The sequence below is a fragment of the Musa acuminata genome, unplaced genomic scaffold, assembly GCF_036884655.1.
Source record: "Musa acuminata AAA Group cultivar baxijiao unplaced genomic scaffold, Cavendish_Baxijiao_AAA HiC_scaffold_1138, whole genome shotgun sequence".
Lineage (NCBI taxonomy): Eukaryota > Viridiplantae > Streptophyta > Magnoliopsida > Zingiberales > Musaceae > Musa > Musa acuminata.
In genome coordinates this window covers 2,533,120-2,560,175 of record NW_027021350.1, presented here as the reverse complement: position 1 = coordinate 2,560,175, position 27,056 = coordinate 2,533,120, and the positions used below count along the sequence as shown (strand labels likewise).

Here is a 27,056-nt window from a genome sequence, read left to right as displayed (position 1 = left end):
AAATGGAGTAGTAGAAAGAAAAAATAGAAATTTATAAGAAATTATAAGAATCATGTTAAACGAACATAGCCTACCCAAATATTTTTGGGCCGAAGCTGTTAATATGACATGCTTTGTCATGAATAGGGTTCTAGAAAGACCATTACTTTCCAAAACTGTTTATGAATTATGGAATAACAAAAAATCTAAAATTTTATATTTTAAAGTTTTCGGTTGTAAATCTTTTGTCTTGAATGAAAAAGATGCCTTAGGAAAGTTTAATACAAAATCCAATGAAGGGATTTTTCTTTGCTACTCTTTCATTTCTAAAGCTTTTCATATCTTTAATAAAAAAACTTTGGTTATAGAAGAGTCTCTACATGTTGTCTTTGATGAAGTTTTCGAATTTAAGAAAAATGAGTTTGATGCTGATCGTAATTTTGATGCTTTGAATTTAAATGAACCCTCTTCTCCAACTAGCAACTTGGATATCTATTCTTCCGAAACATCCTTATCCAAGGAATGGAAGTATGTAGATGCTCATCTTAAGGAGCTAGTCATAGGAGATACATCAAAAGGGGTTCAAACTCGTTCTTCTCTTAAAAATTTTTGTGTCGTCGTCGCTTTTCTTTCTCAAGTTAAACCTAAATGTATTGACGAGGCCTTGAAGGATGATTTATGGGTTATCGCAATGCAAGAAGAGTTGAATCAATTTGAGAGAAATGAGGTGTGGAAGCTTATTCTGAGGCCAAATGACCATTTAGTTATTAGTAATAAATGGGTCTTTAGAAACAAGCAAGATGAATTTGGTATCATGGTTAGAAATAAGGCTCGATTAGTGGCCAAAGGTTTCAACTAAGAAGAATGTACGATTATGATGAAACCTTTGCTCCTATGGCACGATTAGAAGCCATAAGGATGCTCCTTGCCTATGCTAGTAGTAATAATTTTAAGTTATTTCAAATATATGTCAAAAGTGCTTTTCTTAATGGCTTTATTAGGATGAGCATCTACATAATTTCATTCCTTGGCTAAGGATGTTTCGGAAGAATATGTATCCAAGTTGCTAGTTGGAGGAGAGGGTTCATTTAAATTCAAAGCATCAAAATTAAGATCATCATCAAACTTATTTTTCTTAATTCGGAAACCTCATTAAAGCTAACATGTATAGACTCTTCTATAACCAAAGTTTTTCGGTTAAAGATATGAAAAGCTTTAGAAATAGAAGAGTAGCCAAGAAAAATCCCTTCATCGGATTTTGTATCAAACTTTCCTGAGACATCTTTTTCATTCAAGATAAAACATTTATAACCGAAAATTTTAAAATATGAAATGTTAGGTTTTTTGTTATTCCATAATTCATAATGAGTTTTGGAAAGTAATAGTCTTTCAAGAACCCTATTCATGACAAAGCATGTCGTATTAACGGCTTCGGCCCAAAAAATATTTGGGTAGGCTATATTCGTTTAAAATGATTCTTGTCATTTCTTGTAAATTTCTATTTTTTTCTACTATATTTTGTTGAGGATTTCTCGGAGTAGAGAAATTATGGATGAGATTTTAGAGATTAGTTTCATACTAGCATGACCTAATCTTCTATGCTAAAGCCAAGCATCATAATTCAAAACTTAAAAATATATTTCATTACAAAGATCATCAATGTCTATAGTGTATACATTATTTTATTTTAGGGTAATCATAGATGTGTTTTTGTGTGGTTTTTCAATAATGCAAGCATTGGATTCAAATCTAATGATGTATCCTTTATCACAAAATTGACTAATGCTCAAAAGATTATGCTTTGAGCCATCAACCAACAATACATCTTCAATCAAAAAGTTAGATTTGTTACCTATGGCTCCTTTGTTAATGATTTTACCCTTGTTGTTGTCTCCGAATGTGACATACCTTTCGTATATGCTAGTGAGCTTAAAGAATTGAGATGAATCTCCGGTCATATGCCTTGAGCATCTACTATCAAAGTACCATCTCTTGCTCTAGCTTGTAATAGTAAACATTTCTACAAAAAAGGGTGATTTTTAGGTACCCATTTGACTTTGGGTGCCTAAAAAATCGATTGACTTAAGTTATTATTTTGCATGGAGTTCTTTATGGTTCCGTTAGGAACCCAAATCAATTTATGTAAACTACATCTTTTAAATGAACATTGATAAACAACATGTCTAAATTTGTAACAAAAGTTACATTTATTTCAGGGTGAAACATGCAAAGTTGGATCTTTAACAAAGATGGTTGGATTCTTATAAGCGTTACTCACAAAGCCGATTATATCTCTTCTATGAACATGATTCTTACTTGCAAGAATCATGTTTAAGGATTTGCTACATATTTCAAATTTTTCTAAGGTTTCATGTAGTTACAAATTCTCTTTTTTAAGTGTTTCTAATTCATGACATTTTGTGCAAGGAGCTAATCTATCATCATGCTTAATTTTTAGTCTATCAAAATCACTAACAAGAGAAGCATGCTCCTTTTTAAATAATTTATATTTTTGACTAACTAATTTACATTCATCAAATAAATCATGAAACACACTTAATAGTTCATCAAAAGACAAATTTACATATAATGAACTACTTACCTCATCTCCGATAGCCATTAGTGCGTAGTGAGCAACTTGCTCTGTGTTGGTTTGCTCCTCTTCTTCGGATGTACTTGAATCGTCCCAAGTTGCTTTAAAAGTCTTCTTCTTCTTTGATTGCTTCTTTTTTGCTTGGGGACATTCACTTTTGAAATGTCCCGGCTTTTTGCATTCGTAGCATATAACTTATTCTTTCTTGGGTTCAATTTTATTTTTAGTATCATTTTTAAATTTATTCCTTTTTTATAATTTTTTTGAACTTTCTTGTCAAAAGTACCAAGTCATCATCATAGTCCTCATCACTTGAATTTTCTTTCAAGTAGTCTTCATGAGTTCTTAGTGTCATATCCTTCATGTTCTTTGGAAGGTTGTTCTCAAGTTCTTCATGAGCATTGTAAGTCATCTCAGAGGTCATTAGTGACTCGATAAATTCTTCAATAGGAAAGTTATTTAAATCCTTGGCCTCTTGAATGGTCGTTACTTTAGGGTCCCAACTCTTTGTAAGGGATCTCAAGATTTTATTAACAAGTTCGAAGTTCAAAAAATATTTTCTAAGAGCTTTTAAACTATTGACGATATTCATAAAATGGGTGTACATGTTGACAATAGTTTCGCTTGGCTTCATCCGAAACAATTCATAAGTATGAACTAAAAGATTTATCTTCGACTCCTTTACTCTACTAGTGCCTTCATGAGTGATTTCGAGTGTGTGTCAAATATCAAAAGTTGTTTCATAAATAGACACTTGATTGAACTCATTTTTATCTAAAGCATAAAACAAGGCATCCATAGCCTTGGCATTTAAAGTGAAAGTCTTCTTCTCCAACTCATTCTAATCGTTTATTGGAAGAGAAGATTTTTTAAAGTCATTTTCCATAAGGTTCCATAACTCAAAATTGATTGAAATTAGAAAGATCCTCATTCTAGTCTTTCAATATGTGTAATTCGTCCCATTGAATATGGGTGGACGTGTAATTGAATGACTCTCTTGATTGTCGACAAAAGTCAACTATTTTAGATTTTAAACCAAATCGAGAGTAACCAAGCTCTGATACCAATTGTTAGGATCGAGTCAACACTAAGAGGGGGAGGGGGTGAATTAGTACGGCATATTAAAATGTCGATTTAAAAATCTTTGTATGCTAAGAACGATCTCGGAAGATAACTTGAAAGCGTGTTTATTTATAAGGGTAGTGAAAGCCAAGTAAGAATGAAATGAAGCTATTGCAAAGTAAGTAAATAGCAATAATAGAAATGCAAACAAGAATTTATAATGATTTGGTCGGTGTGACCTACATTCACTTTCGATTCCTCCTCCGTCGAGGTCACTAGCGTCCACTAATGGTATTCCTTCAATAGGCGAAGACCAACCACCTCTTTATAGCGCTTTCTCCTATTCACGGGTTTAGGAGATAACCCTTACAAGTCTCACACCTCTCTTGAATGATCACAATACTAGATAGGGAGGAGGAGAACTCTTTGCACTTTTACAAGAATTAAATATTTTATTCATACTTTTGTTGCACGTTTATTACCCTTTCATGCAGAAAAGAGTAGGGTATTTATAGGCCTCAATGGCTTCAGAATTGGAGCCAAAAAGTGTCACATCCCCATATTTTGGGATACTGGAGGTACCATCGCCATTATTGGACACTCCTACCGCCTGCAGACTAACACTGGGTGGTACCACCGCTTGACAGGGGCGATACCACCGCTGGCAGCATTAACTGTCGATGGTACCACTACCCAGTTTGGGTGGTACCACCGCCTAGACCACCTGGGAGACTAGGTCACCAGGCGGTGCCACCGTTGGCCCTAACTTCATGTGCTAAATGGGCTTGTTCAACCGGTCCAATTTAGCTTTATTAAGAGCCCAGTTGGCCCTTAACTGAGTTAGTGGGATTACCTCCCAATCCTAGCTCAACTTAAGGTCTAACTATAATAATTAAGACATTTAAACAAGCAAACTCTGTCCGGTATGTCGGTTGTTCTCTTGGCGATCTTCCGATGAACTTCTCGGCGAACTTCCGACGAACTCCCGACGAACTCTCAGCAAACTCCCGATGAACTCTCGGTGAGCTCCCAACGAACTCTCGGCAAACTTCTGATAAACTTCCAGCACATCATCCGAATCTTCGACGTATTGTCTGATCTTTGACTCCGGCCCAATATCTGCTTTATACCTTACTACTATCGTAGTTACTCCTGTACACTTTTCTTAACATATAGATTAGATCAAACACTTTACCAATTGATTTCATCATCAAAATCCAAGATTCAACAAACTGGGCCCTTAATAGGGCTGAACTGGGCCGGTTGAATAGCCCATTTAGCACCTGAAGTTACGGACGACGGTGGTACCACCTGGTGACTCAATCTCCCAAGTGGTCTGGGCGATGATACTATCAACAATAAATGCTGCCAGGCGATGGTACCACTAGAGCTCGATCTCCGAGCTCTGTCAAGCGGTCATACCACCCAAACTAGGTGATGGTACCACCCAATGTTAGTCTACAAGAGGAAGTACCGCCCAATAATGACGGTGGTACTATCAGTACCATAGAAATCTAGGATGAGATACTTTTTGGCTCAAATTTTGAAGTCATTGGGGCCAATAAATACCCAACCCTTTTCTGCATGAAAATGCACGAAAGTATGAACAATATCTTGAAATTTTGGGGTGTTAAAAGTGTTGCAAAAGTGAAAAAAAGTCTTTCTCCTCCCTTTCTAGTGTTGTGATCATTCAAGAGAGGTGTGAGGCTTGTAAGGGTATCTCCTAAACCCGTGAAAAGGAGAAAGCACTACAAAGAGGTGGTTAGTCTTTGCCTATTGACCCGATCACAGTTACGCTAACCCGTAAATGATGAAAGTGGGAGGACTTCTGAAGCAACAACCTATCACCGTTCTTATTGACACCGGGAGCACTAATAATTTTATGAACAGCAAGGTTGCTGTCCTGATGGCCTTACCTATCGAGAATTATAGCAGGTTTGACGTTAAGGTCGCTGACGGATGAGTTTTGAAGTGTGATCGTAGGTGCCCGCAGGTGAAACTATTGCTGCAGGATCAAGAGATAATTGTAGATTTCTTCCTCCTCCCTCTTACTTGACATTGAATGGTTGACGACATTAGGTGATGTTTCCTAGAATTTTATGAAACTAATTATGAAATTTTACAGTAAGGGGAAATAGGTGATACTGCATGGGAAACTTGGGAGCGACATAACGACGATTTGTACACAACAAATGGAGAAGGTCTTGCATAAACAATGTAGTGGCTTTTTAGTACAACTTGAGTAGCAAACTAAGAGAGAGCTAATAGAATTTGAAGATCTAAACCTACTTCCTTTGCTTGCTGAATTTTCAGATATATTTGACGAACCGCGCAACCTACCTCCTACCCGTCGGCATGATCATTGTATACCGATTCTTCTGGGCAAACTTCCAGCAAATACTCGATCATATTAGTATCCACATCTCTGGAAGGATGAAATAGAAAGGATTGTAAAAGAGATGCTTGAAACAGGAGTTATTCGGCCAAGTTATAGCCCCTACTCTTTACCGGTGCTCCTCGTACGAAAGAAGGACGGAACATGGCGAATGTATGTTGATTACCGAGCTCTCAATGACATAACCGTCAAGGATAAATATCCTATTCTAGTAGTAAATGAATTTCTTGATAAATTAAAGAGAGCATGAGTCTTTACAGAGCTGGACCTTCGATCCGGGTATCATCAAATACGAGTGTGCGAAGAAGACATACCGAAAACCGCCTTTCGAACACACAACGACCACTACGAATTTTTGTGCAGCTTTCTTCAATAGAAGGTGGAATATCTTGGGCATATCATATCAGAGAAAAGTGTGGCAGTGGACCCCTCTAAAATTGAAGCAATGCATAACTGGCCGACCCTGAGAAACATAAAATCGCTACGTGGCTTTCTCGGTTTAACAAGCTACTACCGCAAGTTTGTGAAAAACTATGGAACGATCAGTGCACCCCTTACTTCCTTGCTGAAAAAAGATATTTTTCAATAGTCGGACAATGCCACCACCGCCTTCGACGAACTTAAAGCCGTAATGACGACAACGCCCGTACTAGCACTACCCGACTTCGGCAAGACTTTTGTTATTGAAGCCGATGCCTCCGGAGTTAGAATTAGTGCTATACTAATGCAAGATGGCCGCCCTCTCGCTTATACTAGTAAGACATTATCTCCTTCCCATCTCAAGATGACTATTTATGATAAGGAGATGCTTACGATTGTGCATGCAGTGACCAAATGGAGACCATACTTGATCGAGCGACACTTTCTAATCAAGATCGACCATAAAAGCCTAAAATATTTCTTGGAGCAAAATATATCTTCCCCTGAGTAGCAAAAATAGGTAACAAAGCTTCTTGGATATGCTTATGAAATAACTTACAAAAAGGAGAAAGAGAATGTTGTTGTATATGCACTTTCGCGGCTACCCGAGCAAGCTACATTTTTTGTCATTTCACTTCCGACCAGCGACTTCCTTGAGGATATTAAGAGGGAATGATAGGAAGATTTGGAGACTAATAAGATCATAAAAAAATTGGAGGAAGCACCAAGCTCCGTGACTTATTACAGTTAAGACTCAAAAGAATTGTGCTATAAGGGACGCATTGTGCTTGTGCCAAATTCTACTTGCATAAAGACCATCCTTCAAGAGATGCATTCCACACCTACGGCCGGGCACTCCGGGTTCCTTAGAACCTATAAGAGAATTAAGCAAAATTTTTATTGGGTAGGGATGAAAAATATTATTGTTAAATTTGTGGCACAATATGATTGATGTCAATGACATAAAGGCGAGACAGTGGCAGGCTCCGGAAAGCTGCAACCTCTACTCGTCTTGCACTCAATATGGACTGATATATCAATGGACTTCATCGAAGGGCTTCCCTCATCATAAGGAAAAAGTATAATTATTGTCGTGATTGATTGCCTTACAAAATATGCTCACTTTTGCACTATTCGTAATCCCTACACTACTTCTAGTATTGCTCGAATCTTTACGGAGAATATGGTAAAATTGTATGTCGAGATCTATTGTAAGTGATCGTGATAGGGTCTTCACAAGTAGATTTTAGACAGAGTTATTCCAAATGTAGGGCACTAAATTGAAAATAAATACGGCATATCACCCACAAACCGACGGCTAGACTGAAGTGATGAACATGTGCTTGGAGACATACCTCAGATGCTTCACTAGTGACCGACCAAAAGAGTGGACAAAGTGGCTTCCCTGGGCCGAGTGGTGGTATAATACAACTTATCATTCATCCACAAAATGTACTCTTATGTATGGCCGACCTCCCCCTATGATCCCAAAATATATGTTGGGCACCTCTAAAGTAGAACAAGTAGACAAGGAACTACAAGATAGAGACAAAATGCTAAAGTTACTAAAAGATAATCTCACTACAGCCCAAGCAAGGATAAAACAAAAATATGATCAACATAAAAGTGAAAGAGAATTTTCAGTAGGAGATTGGGTCTTCTTACGGCTCCAGCCATACAAGCAAACATCAATCCAGACCAGAGCATCTATGAAGCTTTCACCTTGGTTCTATGGACCCTACCAAATTTTGGAGGGCATTGGAGCGGTAGTTTACAGATTGGACTTACCCACTAGCTCGCGAATCCATCTAGTCTTCCATGTGTTATGTTCAAAGCTCAAGTTGGGACAAAATGAGACAGCCCAAAACCATCCACCAAATATGACTACCCAAGGAGAACTCCAGACCTAACTGAGTACCATTATTGATCGACGGATCGTGACTCGACGACAACGAGCCACTACTGAAGTGCTAATACAATGGGCGAACCTACCCGTAGAAGATGCCACTTGGGAGAACTACGACGACTTGAAGATCAAATTCCTAGAATTCATGGATCGTTAGCTTCGAGGACAAGGCTGATTTGAAGAGGGTGAGTCTGTTAGGACTCTAGCTAGGAGAGTCATAATTGAATTTTATTAAAAGGGGCATTCATGTAAAACTTACCTAGCCAACCCCTATTAAAGAGGTAAAGAGGTCGGCTAGGGTTAGGGTTAGTTGGGAGGTTACTTCTTAGAGTACGAGTCTTATTAGGAGTTGGTTAGAAGTAGAAATCTTGAGTAGGAGTCCAATTAGAAGTTAGGGTTTAGAAGCCCTATAAATAGTCATGTATTCTTCATCTTTTAACAAGCAATAGATGAATCTTCTTAGTAGCCTTTGAGCAACAACTTGGAGGAAGAAACCCCTATAGAGTTCCAAGGAGGTTGATCCCATAAAGAGATTAATCCCAAGCTTAAAATCCACAAGGGTTCTAACAAGGGAGCCCACTAGCCGATGCCTAGGTCGCGCGCATGCCCCGCGGGGCACGTTGATGATGGCACGCGTCATGTCCTCGTCTGCATCGACGGTATCCCCTCGAACGAACGATCCGTCCGAGCTTCGGCAGTCGATGCAGCCCGCATCGATCCGCACCTTGAGCCGAGCGACGGATTTAAAATAAATTATATTAAATAATTTACTAATATATATCAATTTATATTAAATTATAAAAATAAAAAATATAAAAATAAAAAATAATTTCATGAAATATAAAGTAAAGAATAATATAAGTAAGAATAAAAATAATAATTTTTACAATATTAAAAAACTTAATTTTTTTTGAAAGGTCTAATTAACCATTATTTTTAAGTTGTTAAAATAAATTTTTACTAATTTTGACCCATAAAAATTAAATTTATCCAAAAATAAATAAAAAATATTTATTTTTAAATTTTTTTTTTCATATGAGATCAATTCAAATGTTTCCTTGAGGTTCTAACTTATTTTGACTAAGTTACATTGTTTCCTATCTATTTAGAAGCTCAAATATCAAGAAATATTTCATGATCATATTATGATAAAATTAAAAGAAATTAAAGAAAATAGATAAACTTTGATAATGTTTAGATACAAAAGAAAAGAAAAAAATAAATTCTTAAATTGAAAATATATTTATTTATTATTTTAAATAATATAAAAATTATTGGTGATGACTTTTGCTATTTTGTAAAGTTAGATTGGCTCCATAGAAATTTTTGGAAATGGGGCGTTATGCATAATTTTCTCAAAATTTAGAACTTTTTCTGAAATTTGCCAATAGGGGTCTTTCTGAAAAATTCCTTGTACGCGTATCGCTGCATCAGATCCACCGCCAAGATTCATGCATTGCCTCATCGACCTCCGCCTCATAACAGGAATCCATTCATCGGCTTTACTAATCTAGTAAACCCGCAACAGTTCGCAGTTGTAAAGGCCAGCAGTGACGGCCAGAGATATTTGGCGACTAGTTTTAGAGCGCAAGAGGAATCTCTCTCTCTCCCGCCGCTTCTCTGCTCCTCGCAACCTCGAGAAATCGAGGGAAAAAAAAGGTGTGGATCTTCGCTTCTCTCTGCATCTCGGTTCAGATCTGAAGTCCCTGTCCTGAGATTTCTCGTCTAATTCGCTTCATCCCTCGCCCTTCTCCGGTGATAGGGTGAGTGCCATACGGTTTGTTTTGTAGATCGAGGAAGTGAGAAGGGGTTTTGATTGGACTGGAGATGGGGGAGGGCGGGGGGTTCCAGTTGGGAACCGTCGGAGCGCTGAGCCTGTCGGTGGTATCGTCGGTGTCTATTGTGATTTGTAACAAGGCGTTGATGAGCTCCCTTGGCTTCATATTTGGTATGAGATCTGACGATTTCTCTCTTTCTTTCTTTATTTGCTTCTGCTAGTTTTGCTGTTACGTTCACAACGTTCATGTCTTGATTGCCATAAGTTGTGTAGGTAATTCTCAAAGTGGTGTGGTTTTCAATGGTTTTGTTATATATAATTTCCTGTTGCATGTGTCATTCGGACGATTGAAGATCTGCTGATAGTTGATTTTGTTTTCTTCATTCTTCACTATACATATCTATATTTCTATTTGATCTCAACTATGGTCTAAATATGCTTTCTTGCAACCTTTTTAATAACATTCTTCCAGCAAAAGACATCTAAAGGTCTTTTACATGGTTAAATAATGGGTCTGATCCTCATGGCCATAAGCTAGTTATATGAACAAAAATATTTTTTGAAGTGTGAGCAAATAGCACATGTTTTATCTTTTTGTAGGCAAGCTTATTATATATGTATATATATACATATACATAATGTGATATATATGTACATTTTAAGAGATCAAAAGTCTTTAATGATTCATTTGAGTTTTTATTTTTTCCTCTCCACACCTTTTTTAAGAGTTCTTGGAGAGCATGACATCATATTTTCACCAATTTTTTTTTCTTTTTGGTGAAAAGAAGGGGGATGGGGACACATTATGCTCGAAATATTTAATGACTTCCTTGCTGAAAAATGTTGGCATTTGCAAAGAAATAAGTTTGAAGACTTAATCGAAAGACAACAAAACTGGGGCCGAGGGGTAAATCACCATGGCAGATGGCTTGTGATACACCCTAGTCTAATTAGAGCAAGATGAAGGACCGTTTTCTCCTTTAATGGCATACATTCATGTCATTGCTTGAAATATATTCTTAAGTTACTACTAGTTAAAAGAAAACTTTAGTGGACACTGAACGATGATCTAGAAGTATAAACATGTAAATTCTTGAATGAAGCGCAATAAGTTATGTACATTTGCATTCTTCTGCATAGTGTGTTTGCTAATATTATGTCAAAACAAAGAGCAGAAGCTCAAATGAACTTTTTTTTGTGACACTGACATTGATGTGAAGATGAAACAAACAATAGTCTGGTAGGAAGGATATTTAAATGACAGGTTTTGATAAGTAAGGCTAAAAAATGAGGTGAGTAGAAGCATAGATGGAGTATAGAACTGAGCTATTTTTGTGTAGTACTTTTAGAGTTTCGATTTACTAAAACATAGTGGTTTGAAGAACTGCAATTTATTTCATGACCTGAGTTGAGCTTTACCTTGGTGTTTTAAAGTAGCGGTGCAACTGATGAAGTGACCTGCTGATGGAGGTCCTAGTGATCTCAAATATTATATAGTGATTTATATACTTTATTTGCTTATGAAAAGTCAAGTATGAAAGGGAATATGCAAGAGCTCTTGTGTAAGAATATGAGGAATTCAAGTCCATTCTAGTCTGCATGGATCTCCACTATTGTCCAAAGAATAAATGACATGAATATTTTTTAGCATGTAAATCAAGAAAAAGTTTCATGCTTGCTAGTGAAATTCTTAAAGGTCCATTTTTCCTGGAATTACTTTCTTATAATCTAATATCATGTTGTCCATACCAACAATTACTGTACTACCCGAAATGGTATGAAAAGGGTGGTCCATATCGGTCAGAGAATGGATTGGTCACAGATCAGATCGCTCCTGTTTCGGGATGATACAGTCCAATTCAGGAAAAATATAAACGAAACCTATGACAACGATGAGCCCATACAACTCAGTATTAAAAAAAAAAGAAAACCTAAAATAGAAATTAGGGCTCACGAATGCGAGCCCTCTTCTCGCGAAGCTGCTACCGTCACCACTGCCTACTATTTGAGGTCGTCGTTGCCGCCACCACCACCTTTCGTCGACATCTTTTGGCCATATGGTACACTCCCATCTCTTCTCCTTCTCTTTTTCCTTCTTCTTTCCTCTTCCTTCGCCGCTTCCTCTTCTTCCTTTTCTTTCTCCTCTTCCTTTACCGCCTCCCTTTCTTCCTCCTCTTTCTCCATGGCCTTCTCTTCTTCCATCCTCTTCCTTACTCTTTCTTTTTCTTCCTCCCTCCTCCTCCATTGTGCCTTCCTCTTCTCCTTCCTTTCTTCTCCGTCTTCAAAATGTCTTCCCTTCTTCTTAGTCTTCGAAACATCGGTACGTACCATGTGTTGGTATTTCAGTGTTGACCAGTACATACGGGTCAGGCCAGCGACTGGTACGGGTCCAGCACACGATACACAGTCCTTGGTCCATAGAATTTATTGTTGTGTTGTAGATACAATAAGTTGTAAACATTTTTTGGGTCTTTTATGATTGCTTCCATCCGATGACTGACTTCGATAGAAACACTTTTAGAGAAGTATTCTGGTATGGTACTGTCCACATAATTTATTGTTGTATTATACATATGCTAAGATCTTAAAATTTCTTGGTTTATCTTTGATTGCTTGCCTCTGATGATTGACTGCCTTGTAAACAATCAAGCAAAGAGCTGGTTTTGTTTAGATGAAATATTCTGCATATTTGTTGTCATATATTTCTAATTTGCAAGAGTAATTACAAACTTGCATTATCTGTTGTTCTCAGCCACTACTTTGACAAGCTGGCATCTTCTTGTTACCTTCTGTTCTCTTCATGTGGCATTGTTGATGAAACTATTTGAGCACAAACCTTTTGATCGAAAGGCTGTCATGGGTTTTGGAGTACTAAATGGAATCTCCATAGGGCTATTAAATTTAAGCCTAGGTTTCAACTCTGTTGGTTTTTATCAGGTACACATACGCATTCTTCTAATAGTGACTGGGTTTTTTAGAATCAGTTTGATTTTCCCGTACTAGGAGCAATTCAGAAATCATGCTAAATCTGATGCCGTGCTTCTTTAATTAATCAAAGTATTATCCAAAGCCATTCAATTTAGGTTAATTTCTTGTCCGTGTGGTTGAAACTCAATGGGAAATGACTAGGATGAATCAAATTAACATGCGTTGGCCAATTTTGGTCACTTTTAGTTAATTTCACAGCCTCAAAAGAAGAAAGGAAAGAGGGAATGATGGCCAAGATGAAAGTCAAGATAGAAACAAGACAAAATATTGTATGATCATAACTATAGGACACAGCAGATGTTGCTGCTATTTGTTTGTCTGCAATTGTTGCAATGTCTGATATCCATTGTCATGTAAGAGAGAATGACATCGGGAAAGAGAAGGGATGACAGATAATAGTCCTTAATATTTTAAAGAAATAGGGATGCTATCACAGAGAATGAAGATGTCGCATGATTCAGAATGAATCTTACTTTTTTTTTTTTATATGTTTTGCATTACTTAATACTTCACCTGCATGTTTACTAGATTAATGTTAGGGCCAGAATGCAGCTTCTCATTGTTTTCATAGAGAGGTTGATAAAAGTTGAATCTTTTGTATAATATATATACTTAGATACTGTAATGATGTCCTTGTATAACATGATTGTTATTTACCTTCTAGTAAGTATAATAACTATTTTTAATATTTTTAATTATTCTTCATTAGTGGATTTACATAATATTTTATCTTTTGTATTTCATTTTCATGTTATTTTGGAAAGATAGTTATATTATGAAATATGAAGATAAAATAATATTTTAACTCCAATTATTTTTATTTTTAAATTTTATTGTATGTTTTATAGTGTTTTGATATTATTATATAATTTTTATTTTTAAAATTTTAAATTATTTTCTTGGTCAATTTTGATTCTTCCAATCAGATTTGATCCATCCTGATTGTATTCCATTTTGGAGGCATTTGATATTACAAAAGGTATATTGCATTTATTTGATTCCTTGGACCAAAATTTACAAGATCAAGATTGGCATTTGCATTGGTGTTGGAATTTTGTCTAAGACTAGATCTGGTTTGGATAAAATAATTTGAAATCAATATGTAAAAAATTTGAAGAAAAAGTTATACATGTTAGTTTCATTATTAAAATATATGCATAGAAATATATTGAATTTTAGGATATATGTTAATCCAAATGTGAAGTTACTTTATTGTTTCCCAACAACTTAATGCTTTTTTTTCCTCTTAATAATCAAAATTGTTGCTTCTTACATATGACATAAAAGAGCAACATATTTGCAGCCTCCTTGGTTCATCATTTACAATCAGGTTAAGATCCTTTCCAATTATTCTATAAATCCAATTGTCGTTAGACTATTCATGCCAATGGGCAGTTGGTAGCTAAGGTTAATACCAATGAGCAGTTGTAGTGTGAGAACTGAATTCCAGTTAAAATACATTGGGATTCTTGGCCATGATATTTCATTCTATTGTTTTTGCCTTTATCTTCTCTGTTGCATCCGTCTCTTGCTCCCCCCTTTTCTTTGTCCAAGATAACCAATCAATAGCAAGATTTGGTGAGCATGGTGATGAGTTATAATACTCTACGTTTTCTTCTGGTTGATCCTTGTTGAGATTGATTTTCATTTCAGGAAAAGTGGCTTCTCAATGTGATCTGTTATACGTTCTAGGGTTCTAATTGTTTATAGCCTTCAATAAAATATCAACTTGACTTTTTTTTCCAAATAAATGACCAGAATTTGAACAAAAGTAAAATCCTATTCCCAGTAACACCTCAGGTGGTGCTATGTGGTAACTTGCGAGACGCTGCCAGCTGATGAAATTAGAGGGCTAAACTAAAAGAACTAAATGGAAACTACAATTCCTGCAAACTAAACAACCATGTTAATATTGGAAAAGGCTTAGATGGCATGATCTTCTTTTTTGAGTCTTGTGCTATTTTAGTTGTAGATCTTTATTTTAGTTTTGACTCATATATCTTGCTGGAACACTTCCATCCAGATGACAAAGCTAGCAATCATTCCCTGTACTGTCTTCTTGGAGACTGTATTTTTGGCAAAAAAATTCAGGTATGTTTACATTAATTTTTTTTGCAAATTTTCTTATACTTATGTTTAAAATATTTTAGCAGTTAACCAGATGAATATAGTTGCAAAGCTCATACTTATCCAATTACAAAGGCACTTCAAATGGAAGCACTAATACTACTGGTTTCCTATCTATCATTCATACATCTAATTCATGACAACTAGAATATGTACAGTGATCTTAATGGCATCACATGCCATTGCATGAATTTTATTCTTGTTATTTCGTTGTAAGTGCCATTATTACTACATGTTATTTAAAGGAGCTGGAAATTAAAAATTAGGACTGCACTGGACTCTGCATAGATATAATGTAATTTCCTGCACGGCACATTCACCTTGGAAACAAGCTATTATATCAGGGCTGACAGTTGACCTATATAAGATCAGTAAATCATTCTGTTAAACAGATGCACTGATTGCCCAGAAGAAATTTCAAGTAACTTAGTGCATTGTTCTACCCTAAAAAATTTATAAATTTGTCAGGGACTCAGGATGTTGCTTTCAATTGTCCTTTTTTGAAATGTTCACCTAAATTGATATTTATATTTGCATTTTCCAGCTGCAAAATCATAGTAGGCCACTTTCAATTCTACAAAGGCAAGAATATCTTTGAGTTACAGTTACAGTCCCTGATGATTATTACTCATCAGGCCACACTGTTTTGCTTAACGGTGTACACAAATCTATTTGTTCATATGCTGCTATGTTCATATACAAGTCTAAAATGTCTCATTTGTTAATCTTTCAAAATAAGGATATATATTTTTCCTGATGACATTTACGAGGGCCAGCAATTTTAATCTTTCAAAGTTGGAATATATATGTATATATATATATATATATATATATATATATATATTGGTCCTGATGTCATTTAGTGGGTCCAGCGAGACAATTTTGTTTGTTTAAACCAGGGTTTGCCGTACCGAGCTGTACCGCCTGGTACGGGCGGTACGTACCGGTCCGACAGGTTTTCGGTACGCGGACCGATGGTTACTGTTCTAAGGTACTGTAGCAGTGCTACAGTACTCGGTACACTCAGGTGTACCGCTCGGTATACCGTACCGTACCAGTACCGAGCCCAGATCGAAATACCGGTACGGTACGGTATTGCGAACCTTGGTTTAAACATCCACAGATCTATCTCTTGTTAGTATTTTATGCTAAACTAATTCTGTTAAAAGTTAGTATGATTTTATTTGACTGTTAATTTGTCCTTGCATTGCAGTCGGAGTATTCAGCTCTCACTTACCATCCTTTTATTGGGTGTTGGAATTGCAACTGTGACAGATCTGCAGCTTAATTTGCTCGGATCTGTATTGTCTCTTCTAGCAGTTGTTACCACTTGCATTGCACAGATTGTATCCTTATATAATAATCTTTCTTTATTTATTGTATGGCATCGATCAATTGTAACATCTAAAATTTGAAATTCTGACAGTATCAGCAATTTAATTTTTACATGTGGCCGTTTACAGGTAAGACGCTAGTATAATAGCATGGGTTCCATGCTAACTGACATGCTACCAATATGCATGTATGTTCATTTTGTCATATCTTTGGCATGACAAGGATGTCCATGCTGACATCATGCTGGCATCATTTGACATGGCCCAAAACTCACCATAACTCGAAACCATGATAACCATTTAACTAATCTTCACATAGGGTGTTATTTGGCATGCAACTGACGTCCTTTCAGGCGTTTAGGTAATGACACAATACACCAAAAAGAAAGCTTACTGTTGAAAGAATGTTGCTATATGTTCAAATATGTTCAAGTTGGGAATATTTATTTGAATTTGGCTGGTCCTGGATTTAACAGCCCGTTATCACAAGCCATTATAAGTATGTGTAATAAGCAAAATATGATCTTATGATATTTTCTTTGTCCATCTGTGGAGGCTTTTGTATCAAGTAACGAGGAAGATCAGAAAGACTGGTTGCAGTAGATCTGTGTGGTACTAATTTTTCTGTTACCATTGATTGAGTATAGCTTGTTCCCTATTTTTTATACTGAACCACTCATGCTTTTGATTCTTCGGAGTTTGGACCTTAACCAGTTGTTTGCAGATGACAAACACTATACAAAAGAAGTTCAAGGTCTCTTCAACCCAACTTTTGTATCAATCTGCCCCTTACCAAGCTTTAACTCTGTTCATATCTGGTCCATTTCTTGATGGCCTTTTAACGAACCAGAATGTCTTTGCATTTAACTACACTCCTCAAGTTCTTGTAAGTAATCTCTTCTGTATTTCCTTGTAAAGTACTGCTGTTCTCATCTTTTATATATATATATATATATATATATATTTATTTATTTATTTATTTTTGTAGATCTTCATTGTGCTTTCATGCCTAATATCGGTCTCCGTCAACTTCAGCACATTTCTTGTAATTGGGAAGACATCGCCTGTGACATATCAAGTTTTGGGTCATCTCAAAACATGCCTGGTTCTGGCTTTTGGTTATGTGTTGCTTCATGATCCATTCAGTTGGAGAAATATATTTGGGATCTTAGTTGCAATTGTTGGCATGGTGTTTTATTCTTATTTCTGTACAATTGAGGGCCAACAGAAAGCTCGTGAAGCATCCTCTCAAGTGTTGCAGGTATGGCTACATTTTTTTTAAATTTCTGTAATTCTAAGATTTTTCTCCTTGACTAAATGCTCATCTATCCCTAAGCATTCTACACCTGGTTCTGTGCCTCCTCCCTTGTGGTGGTTCAAGAAGGATTAAGTGTTCATTTTGGCATCAATTTTAATGGACTGTCAAGAGAATGTAGATTTACTTTTTCCTAATTAAAGGGATGATAAATCGCTCCTGCTTTTACTAGTTTTTGCATGCTATCTTATTCCTTTACTCAATAAAATATTATTAAATCAATAACAAGCAAGATTTATTAGTTTCAAGTTAGCCAGTGATGAGGTATTTTCACGCCTATCACGAGGCGGAAAAGTAAGCGCTAACTATTTCAGTTATCACATGATACATTGATAGCTGAATTCTTACTGTTAGATATTCTAGATGTTGACTACCTCGTATTACAAAGGAATTTGGTAACTAAATATATGTTTGGAAGCAATAATTCGGGCAGATTATAGATAAAGACTTGAATGTGTTGAAACAACCTAATAACGTTTAACAACATGGTTACTTGAGTAATCGTGGCCTACATGAAGACCTATGTAACCGTTGCTATTGATATAGTTATTTGTAATGTAAATCTATCACCTGCTAGCAGGCCTTCATTTCATCGGCTAGCAGGCTTTCACCTCATCATATTTGTTTTGAGCTACATAATAATAATTGTTGTTGATATAGTTTAAATCTATCATCTGCTAGCAGGTCTTCGCTCCATTATATTTTGTCTTAATCTGTGTCCTTCCTATGGTTTAGATGTCACCCATTACTCAGTAACCCAATGGAGGGCGTTGTTCACCAAGTGTTACTCTAGTGCAACAAACAGGCCACAACTTAAACTGTATGCTACTGGTTTCATCTAAATCTATGGTCTTATATATATGCCATGTTTTGGAAAATAAGGTGAAATTGTTGGAAAGAGATGATGTTGTTTTTAACTGATTGCTAGTGAAGCGGTAGGTGTTTCATCTGAACATAGTGTGATGAGGGGATTTATCCTTTTAGGTGTCTTGACTAGTTTTCTGGACCACATTATCTCATGAACATGAAGATCAGGTTGTTCAACCATCAGTGCGAAATTGAATATATATCTTTCTAAACACGTTTCTTCTTTAATCTCTTTCAGAATTCATGCGATACTTTTGCGGTAATTTCGTGTGTTCTAACCCACTCGGTTCTCCATTTTGGTCAAATGCCACAGGTGAAAGACGATGAGTCTGATCCTCTGATCGGAACTGAGACTGGAGCTGGCATAAATGATGATGGTGCAGCTCAAACGGCGCAAGCATGGAGCTCAAACAAAGATTTGCACGCATGAAATCTGCCCTAATGTACAGAATCATACATGCAGACCAGAAATCATCAGACCAGTTTGCATAACCAGTTTTGGAGAACAAGTTGCTGTATGTTTTTGTATGCAATTTTTATCTATATTCTTACATGCTCTTCCAAAAGCATATTAATTCTTCTTCTTTGTAAGTTGCGTCCTCAATTTGTAACTTAAAAGACTTCATTATTATTATTATTAATTTAACTTAAAAGACTTCATTATTACACTATGAAAATGAAGTTAGAATCATTAGTTCCTTTTTCTTGTTTGCCTCATAACTTTGATCCTCCCCCTTATCCAATCTCAGTCTACATTACAGGTAGCTACAGGACCATAGAGAATCATGAACTCACCTTTTAGATCATGAAATAAAAGGAAAAAAAGAAGAGAAATATTAATTAGATTCGGATCATATCGGTTGGTCAGATCAAAAAAATGAGAATCCATTCACTTAAACGATTTACTAATTGAAATACTTTTATGTTTTTTGTAAAACTAATTAGGTCTTTGTGGATGAGAAAGAAAGCTCTCCAAGTTGCCCTGTGGACACTACATATGCTGGTGGACCAATCTCCAGGAACAAACATGCAATGAGGTTTGATGTCATGTTCTTTGCATCATTTGGCTGCCCATATTATTTTTTATGCTAGCTGATAAGATCAAACACTTGGCTGCTCATATCATTTCTCATGCAACAAGAAATCTTCCGGTTCTTCTTCACTTGTCATGGCGATCCTTCCGCCGGTGCATCCAACGTGTTCGAGAGTTTGCTTCGCTGAACCTTCTTCCATCAGCCGCGCCATCGACACCCATCTTTCGCCGCAGGGATCGAGCTGCAATAAAGCCAAGCCATGGCCATCATCATTCTCGTCCTCCCACCTTGAATTATCCACCTAATACTCCATGGCTGTAACCATCAACGAAGTTGGGACGTTCATCGTGTACACAAGTGAGCAGAAGAACACAGTGCAGTTCCAACTAGAATAGATCCATGCACATGCTGCGTCCATTTCTGTCGCTGCCGGAGGAGGAGAAGGATCCACTAAGCGGACGGTATCTGTCTCGCGACGGATGGACCAAAGTCTTGTCTCTAATGCGGCCTGCACATGCTCGGAAGATTGCCCCAAGGATTTTGGTTGCAGTGGATGATGACCTTACGATATATGTCAGTGGCAGTCAGCAGTGGCTGTGTGACGGTGGGTGGATGAGTCCACGCCGCCATGTTCTCTGACTCCAAACAGCTCACGAGAACTCTAATATAGATTATGAGGGCCAAACCTTGAAAAGCTTCTCTCATCCACCCGATCAAACGCTGCTTATGTGTGGAGTGAGTGAGATTAAGGAGAAAAATTCAAATGCATCGAAGGTTTAGCGAGCATTTGATGAAGTGAAGAAATCTTAAAAAGGAATTGCAATTAGCTGTTCAGAAATTTGTTGGACCAGTGGCTGACAAGCCATTCATTCTTTTCTTTTTTTTAGTTCTGCAAATATGTTCAGAACAAGATATGTAATAACGTATCGTATCGATGTTGCGCGACTGACTCGATACGATACGAGCGGTACACCAAGATGTACCGAACGGTATACCAGAGCTTACCGAGCGATTTTAAATATTTCTTCCTCTTCCTGTAGCACTGTAGCACTGCTACAATATATACTGTAGCACGGTCCGTCTGATAGCGAACGGTTCACGTACATATATATCGTCGGATCAATACGTACCTTCCGTACCAGATGATACCATTAGAAATTACATACCATGATTCAGAATATATGACCAATTAATTATTGGTCATGACCACTCACTTTCAAGCAGTAAATAAATATCAAGCATCGTTCTTAAATAGTTTTAGTCCCTATCAACTCATCTAAAAATTTAAGCTTAGGTTGTACAAAGTAAAATTTGAACTTCCAATGTCAAATATTAGATATCTCAATTTAAATTTTACACAATTACTACTTCTTTCGATACGGTGTGAGTGGATTTTAATTTTAGGACCTCGTAATGATCTGACGACGAACTGTGGAAAATATTCATACATAAACTTAATAAAGAGAGAAATCTATGGATTTGCAAGAGAAGTCTGCACTGATTTCAACTCAAAAAAGTAGTACGAGTTCACATGGTACTAAGAACAAAGCAAATATGGTCGAACACCTTGATGATAACCTCATGGTACTCTCTGGAGTTGAGCGACAAGTAGCAGGCAAGCAGCTCACCCAAATCCTTGGCGTCGTAGATGTTGTTCTCCACGATCATCTCCACCATCGACTCCATGAAGTCCCTCATCGGGTCCGATGACGACTTGACCACCACCAGGTTCTCAGACGGCGTCGCCGCCGCCCTCTGTTTGATGCCATGACTTCCTGAGGCTGATCTCCTCGCTGCTGTCTCCTGCCGCTTCAGATGTGACTTGAACGTGGTGGAAGAGTCATCAGACTTGCAGGTGGAGGTTGAAGTGTGGCGGCAACTGCAGCTCACGGAAGTGGCTGCACTAGCACATGGCCTGAAAGCCTTCCTTCGGGTCTCCGGCTTGGGTTTCTTCGGTGGTTCGATGGGGAAGTGGGTGTCGGAGGCCTTGGAGTTGATGGTCGAGCGATGGAACTTCTCTGTTCTTCTCTTGGTCGGCATGTTGCAGAAGGCTCTGCTGGGGAGGCAGTCATGCTGTTTGAGCTGCTGCATTGGATGCAGAATTGCTGAAGCGTGGCTTTTCTTCTTGAAGTGACGAGTACTTTGGCTTCTCTCACCTCTGCCCATATCTTTAAGCTTGTACAACCACGAGCTTGACATCATATCAGATAGCCAAAACCTGTAATTTCTCATCAGAGATGGCCACACACAACAATCTCAGGAACTATAGTCGCTTGAAAGTAGTTGCTACACACACATGAAGGGCTTGAAACCATTCATTCAGCTCATGCACAGATATTAGCTTCTCTCTCTCCCTCCCTCTCAAGTGGGTGTGTCGTTTTCTAATAGCTCAATGTACTGTGCCCTGGTGTTGAGGTTGACATGGATGGTGGTGGGAGCTGGAGAGAGAGGCGAGGAGAGGAGAGGGTTGTCAGGCAGGCAGAAGATTGGGGTTGTGTCCTTTAGCATATGGTAGGGCTCAAAGTCACAAACACAGAATGAATGCAATCTATATGTAGATATGTTGCTCAGTTGCTCATCTTTTATTTGCAACATTGTTTGAATTTTAAATGACAGCAAAGAAGATAAGTATCAGATCTTGGACACAGAGAGAGAGAAAAAAAGAATAATCATGTAAGGATCCACCAAGGAATGTCTTCTTGCAATCAAATACACTATATTTTGATTATGATAAGCTTACATAACCCATGCATAGTTTATTTTTGTCAAGGGATTCTTGAATAAGAACAGCAGAACAGGCAACTACATTATATATATATATATATATATATATATATATATATATATATATATATATATATATATGTTGATTAACCCAAATGAATGTTGATGTTAAGTTTAATTAAGATGTACAAAGGCATGTGTCTTCTAAATTCTGGAAGTGAATAGCCATGAAAACAGAGATATGAAACCTGCTCAAAATAAATGCTATATCTTAGAAAGTCCCTTTGGCTGGGAGAGAGAGTTATGATATGAGGTTTGGTGTTAGTGGAAAGGTAAGGAGGAGAGAACATGGAAGAATACAAATGGAATAAGTTATTAACTTAAATATGATATTAAAAAAAATCTTAAAATTTATAGATGAAATTTTGAATCTTCAACCATCATTGAGTCTGATATATCATTATTGAATCAATATTATAAATATAAAATTTATCAGATGATATTTAAAAATCTTAATCCATGATAAATAGATATATTATATTTGATTAATATTTTAGGTATAAATTATCGGATGAACTTTTGAACCTTCAATCTCTAATAAATGAGACCAAACTAATATGTTAGGAAAAGATATTAGATTTGAATCAATATCACTTTTCAATTACCTATCAAATTCCTTTTAATATTCCTCTATAGGAAGGACACTTTGCATCTCTTTCAAACCCTATATTTAAGGCTACTAGTCTCACTACATTACAACATTACTAATTGAAAGAGTGTTCTGAGATGTGCCTACAAAACATACTCCCATTAGTAGCCCAAGGGACTTATCCTTTAGATCTTACAAAAAAAATTAAAGAAATGGATCAAGTTCCTAACAATTTAAATTTTTGAGGTTTGATAAGACATTCAAAATCTTTATTACTGTATCAAAATAGATTATAAGTTTGAAATATGTATCTACCCCTCTTTATTTTATCTGGTATATGATTGATGCATGCACAATATCCTAATCCTTAATTGGCTTATACCTCATGTTTAAGTTTGGTTCATACATCAAACTTCATCTTACTTGCACATGAGATGGATTGTTAGAACCTAATAGCTTCACTATCTTTAGCTCATTCCCCACTTGCAGACTTCTTCTCAAATTTCCTTTGTTTTTTTACTGATAGTGATGTGATCTCAACTGCATCACCTTTGCATGCTATTATCCATTGCACAGTTCATCTCTGCAACTGCTGGCTGAGTGTTAGATCACATTTGATGGGGAGAAGAAGGGGGACCAAAACAGATGTCCACCTCAATGCAACTCACTTTTGCCATGAATTGGAGCCCATCAGGGGTTGGATCTCACTCTCCTGTGATGATTTCAAGGTTGTCATGATTTCTTTAAGGAGAGCATTAATTTGGAGTTAGATATCACTATCATTCAAATCTCAAGTTAATATATCTAAAATTTTCCTAATTGATGCCAATAATCTCTTCACACTTGACTTAGTCATCATCAAAAATATATATTAGATCATAATATATATTCAATATCTTAAGTTGGTATAGTTAGTATTATTTTTTTTCTTTATGCAAAAGGTAAGCGATTAGAACAAGATTCGAGTCTTATAATAAACTGTTAAAGTCTTTACCAGCTAAATTTATTGACACATGTTAGTAACTTATGTTTTTTTCTTTTTATTTTTATTGACTTCTATCATATGTTAGGTTTAATTTGATTAGTAGGTAAAAAATAATGTTTTAACATAATATATATTGGACACTTTCCTAAGCGATTTAACCTTATAAAGTTTATGATAATTTAATAAAAAATATTTGTCACTGCATAAGTTAATTTGTGAGTCAATCTATATATATATATATATATATATATATATATATAGAGAGAGAGAGAGAGAGAGAGAGAGAGAGAGAGAGAGAGAGAGTTTTGTTGTGGGGCTGCAGAAATGAAGAGGGTGACGGTCATCTTCCACCTTTGGTCTTCACATTTCTCCTGAGGACCACGTCGGAGAATTTGACAGCCGCAAGAAGAGTTGGTGACGCTATCACAAGGACACGACGATGATGACCAGAGGTCGGTCCCCAGGAAGGACTCGGGGAGCGCGGAAGGGTACCGTCTTTTCATGGCAGCGCCAGCGGAAGTGGACAAGAGAAGCTAACCGCCGGACGGAGAGCGGTGGTGGGTGGGGCTGCACTGCAGAACACGATGTAGGCGTCAACCTCGGCGCCGATGACGGCGAGGCAGATGAAAGGGAGATGAGAAGGAGACACAGCTCATGATCTGTGATGCATGCATGACTTGTGTAGCAGTAGACGTGTTGGTGGGAGAGTGAAGAAGATAAGACATAAATTGAGAATTAGATCCTTAAACCGATCGGATTCACTTATTACATCTATCATGTTAAAAAACCCTAAATGAACCAATTTCCTAAGCAACATGATGAAAAGTTTAATAAGGTGAGAATGATGGGACATAAAATTGGGAATGATAATTTCAACTGGGATCCATAAAATTTTTGAGAATTGGATCGGATTAGGATGGGAGCATGAAATTTATATTCGTCAATTTCAACCCAGACCCATAGAACTTTCAAAAAGAGATTTGATTCTTTGATCTTATTATTAATCATTACAATCTTGAATTTTGCTAACTAATAAAACTTTTGATAATTTATTTAAAGTTCCATTGCTCAAATTTCATATTCACCACTTAAAAATAAAAAAAAATAATTATGATCTTTACTTAAGTTACATTTTCAACTTTATAGAGAATTTAAACCCTTTAGATCAGTCAGTAGCTTAGTTAGATATATGGCAATCTAATATTTTATATGTAATAATTTATATGACAAATTTTGGAACCCATAACTAATGTGTACGTGACTCCAAATTAAGATAAATGAATCAAATAGACCACCACCAATCTAACTGAGTTATATTCATCATTATTATAATAAAAATTTTTTGGGTTAAAGATTCATTTTTAACCCATATGATTTTTTTATGATGAATCACTTAAACCTTTATGGTTTACTCATGTCTAAATTAATCCTTAAAAATATAGCATATAACCTCCTCCTATCAGTTAAGAAGGTTGGAATTTGGTTATATTACATATTGACTAGTTATTAATATAATGACAAATATAATTTAAGTTTAAAGAAAAAAATTATTTTAGCCCTTCATGAACCATTTAAGCCATTATGATTTTATTTATGTCTAAAATAACCCTTATATTTTTTTTAAAATGTAGCATATAAGCCCCTCCTACTAAATCTGAGTTGACAAACATTACCGTCTACTTACGTGACATGTTGACTAACAATAAATCATTAATATAATGATATTCGTAATTTAAGTTTTAAAAAAAGGTCTATCTTGTTGAGGAAAAGAAAGCGATAGAAGCCTTAGCGACGGACAAAGGCAGACAAAGGCGGATAGACAAAGGTAGGAGAGGCCGGAGGTGGAGGTGGAGGTGAGGGAGAGCTAGACTCTCATGTCATAAGCGCGATAGGTGAGGGTGCAAAAGAGGACGAAGTGGGAGGCGGTGGGGACGAAAACACCCAAGAAGAGGAAGAGGGACCAAGAGACCATTGAATACCTAGTGTTAGACTGGTCGACGCACATCCACTTGAGGCAAAACTGAAAGCTCTTGAGCTTGTCATTAACGTGGGAGAGGTTGCATGCGTACGATGTCGTGCTAGGCAGTAGTGGCTCGGTGCTGTAGTTGATGGTTACTTCCACGATGACACATCCTCCCACCATTGATGGTAGTCTCAATTTTTTAATTTAAATTATATATATTATTATATTAATAATTGATCATGAATCAACATGCTACGTAATTAAACTCTAATATCTATTAACTCAGACTTGATAAGAGAGACTTATATACTATGTTTTTGAAAATGTAATAGTTATTTTAGACACGAGCAAAATCATAAGGAAAGTGATCCATGATTAAAATCAAAAGGGCTAAAATTAATTTTTTTAACTTAAATTATATATATCATTATATTAATGGTTTATTATGAGTTAACATGTCATATAAGCATACTGTTGACTCAAACTTGACTAAAGAAGCTTATATGCTATGTTTTTTAAAATATAGGGGTTATTTTAGATACGAGTAAACCATAAAAGCTTAAGTGGTCTATGACCAAAATCACAAGTGCTAAAATAGACCCTAACCCAAAAAAAAATTTGGTATAAAAATTTATAAGATAAGGTTTGAGTCAAGTATTTTAGGTATTTGTAGAATAATATTTCAAACCTTCAACCAAATAATCATCAACAAACTAATTATTTATATATAAATTTTTTTATCTAGATAATATAATACTACAAGACTAATATTTTATGTATACAAATTTATTTGTGAGGTTAGGATTAAAAAGAAGGTTAAGATTAATCCCACATATGTTAGTCAGGTTATATATATCAGGTTTAAATCTTTGGGTCTAATTTAATGTAAATTTAGACTAATAGTTATTTGATTTCTAATATAGATTAATGTTTGAGAT

At 36.3% G+C, this 27,056-nt stretch overlaps 2 protein-coding genes across 5 annotated transcripts; one reads left to right on the top strand and one right to left on the bottom strand.

The window, feature by feature from the left end:
- The first annotated feature begins 9,851 nt into the window (after positions 1–9,851).
- On the top strand, positions 9,852–20,836 carry LOC135671224 (UDP-xylose transporter 3-like). 4 transcript variants are annotated; one of them, XR_010512666.1, is made up of 10 exons: positions 9,854–10,014; positions 10,118–10,303; positions 12,885–13,069; positions 15,144–15,211; positions 16,461–16,593; positions 17,306–17,467; positions 17,570–17,842; positions 19,077–19,278; positions 19,709–19,800; positions 19,905–20,836. XR_010512666.1 is itself a non-coding variant. In XM_065179215.1 (8 exons), exons 2-8 carry the CDS (start codon positions 10,183–10,185, stop codon positions 19,191–19,193), a joined length of 1,059 nt encoding a protein of 352 aa, XP_065035287.1. In that variant the 5' UTR covers positions 9,854–10,014; positions 10,118–10,182; the 3' UTR covers positions 19,194–19,429. The 4 variants fall into 4 exon arrangements, 1 of the variants encoding a protein (XP_065035287.1); XR_010512665.1 differs by having other exon boundaries at positions 19,709–20,836; XR_010512667.1 differs by lacking the exons at positions 19,709–19,800; positions 19,905–20,836 and having other exon boundaries at positions 9,852–10,014; positions 17,617–17,842; positions 19,077–19,429.
- A 440-nt stretch (positions 20,837–21,276) lies between these two features.
- On the bottom strand, positions 21,277–22,297 carry LOC103999749 (transcription repressor OFP1-like). The gene has a single exon (XM_018819443.2). It carries the CDS (start codon positions 22,027–22,029, stop codon positions 21,325–21,327), a length of 705 nt encoding a protein of 234 aa, XP_018674988.2. The 5' UTR covers positions 22,030–22,297; the 3' UTR covers positions 21,277–21,324.
- Between the last annotated feature and the right edge of the window lie 4,759 nt (positions 22,298–27,056).

What these genes read in the sequence shown, in the direction of transcription:
- LOC103999749 (XM_018819443.2), bottom strand. Translation starts at nt 22,029, where the DNA reads ATGAGAAATTACAGGTTTTGGCTATCTGATATGATGTCAAGCTCGTGG.
- LOC135671224 (XM_065179215.1), top strand. Translation starts at nt 10,183, where the DNA reads ATGGGGGAGGGCGGGGGGTTCCAGTTGGGAACCGTCGGAGCGCTGAGC. An exon ending in ACTCTGTTGGTTTTTATCAG is followed by an intron (nt 13,070 to 15,143) that starts GTACACATACGC and finishes ACTTCCATCCAG; the next exon opens with ATGACAAAGCTAGCAATCAT. An exon ending in CATCCTCTCAAGTGTTGCAG is followed by an intron (nt 17,843 to 19,076) that starts GTATGGCTACAT and finishes CAAATGCCACAG; the next exon opens with GTGAAAGACGATGAGTCTGA.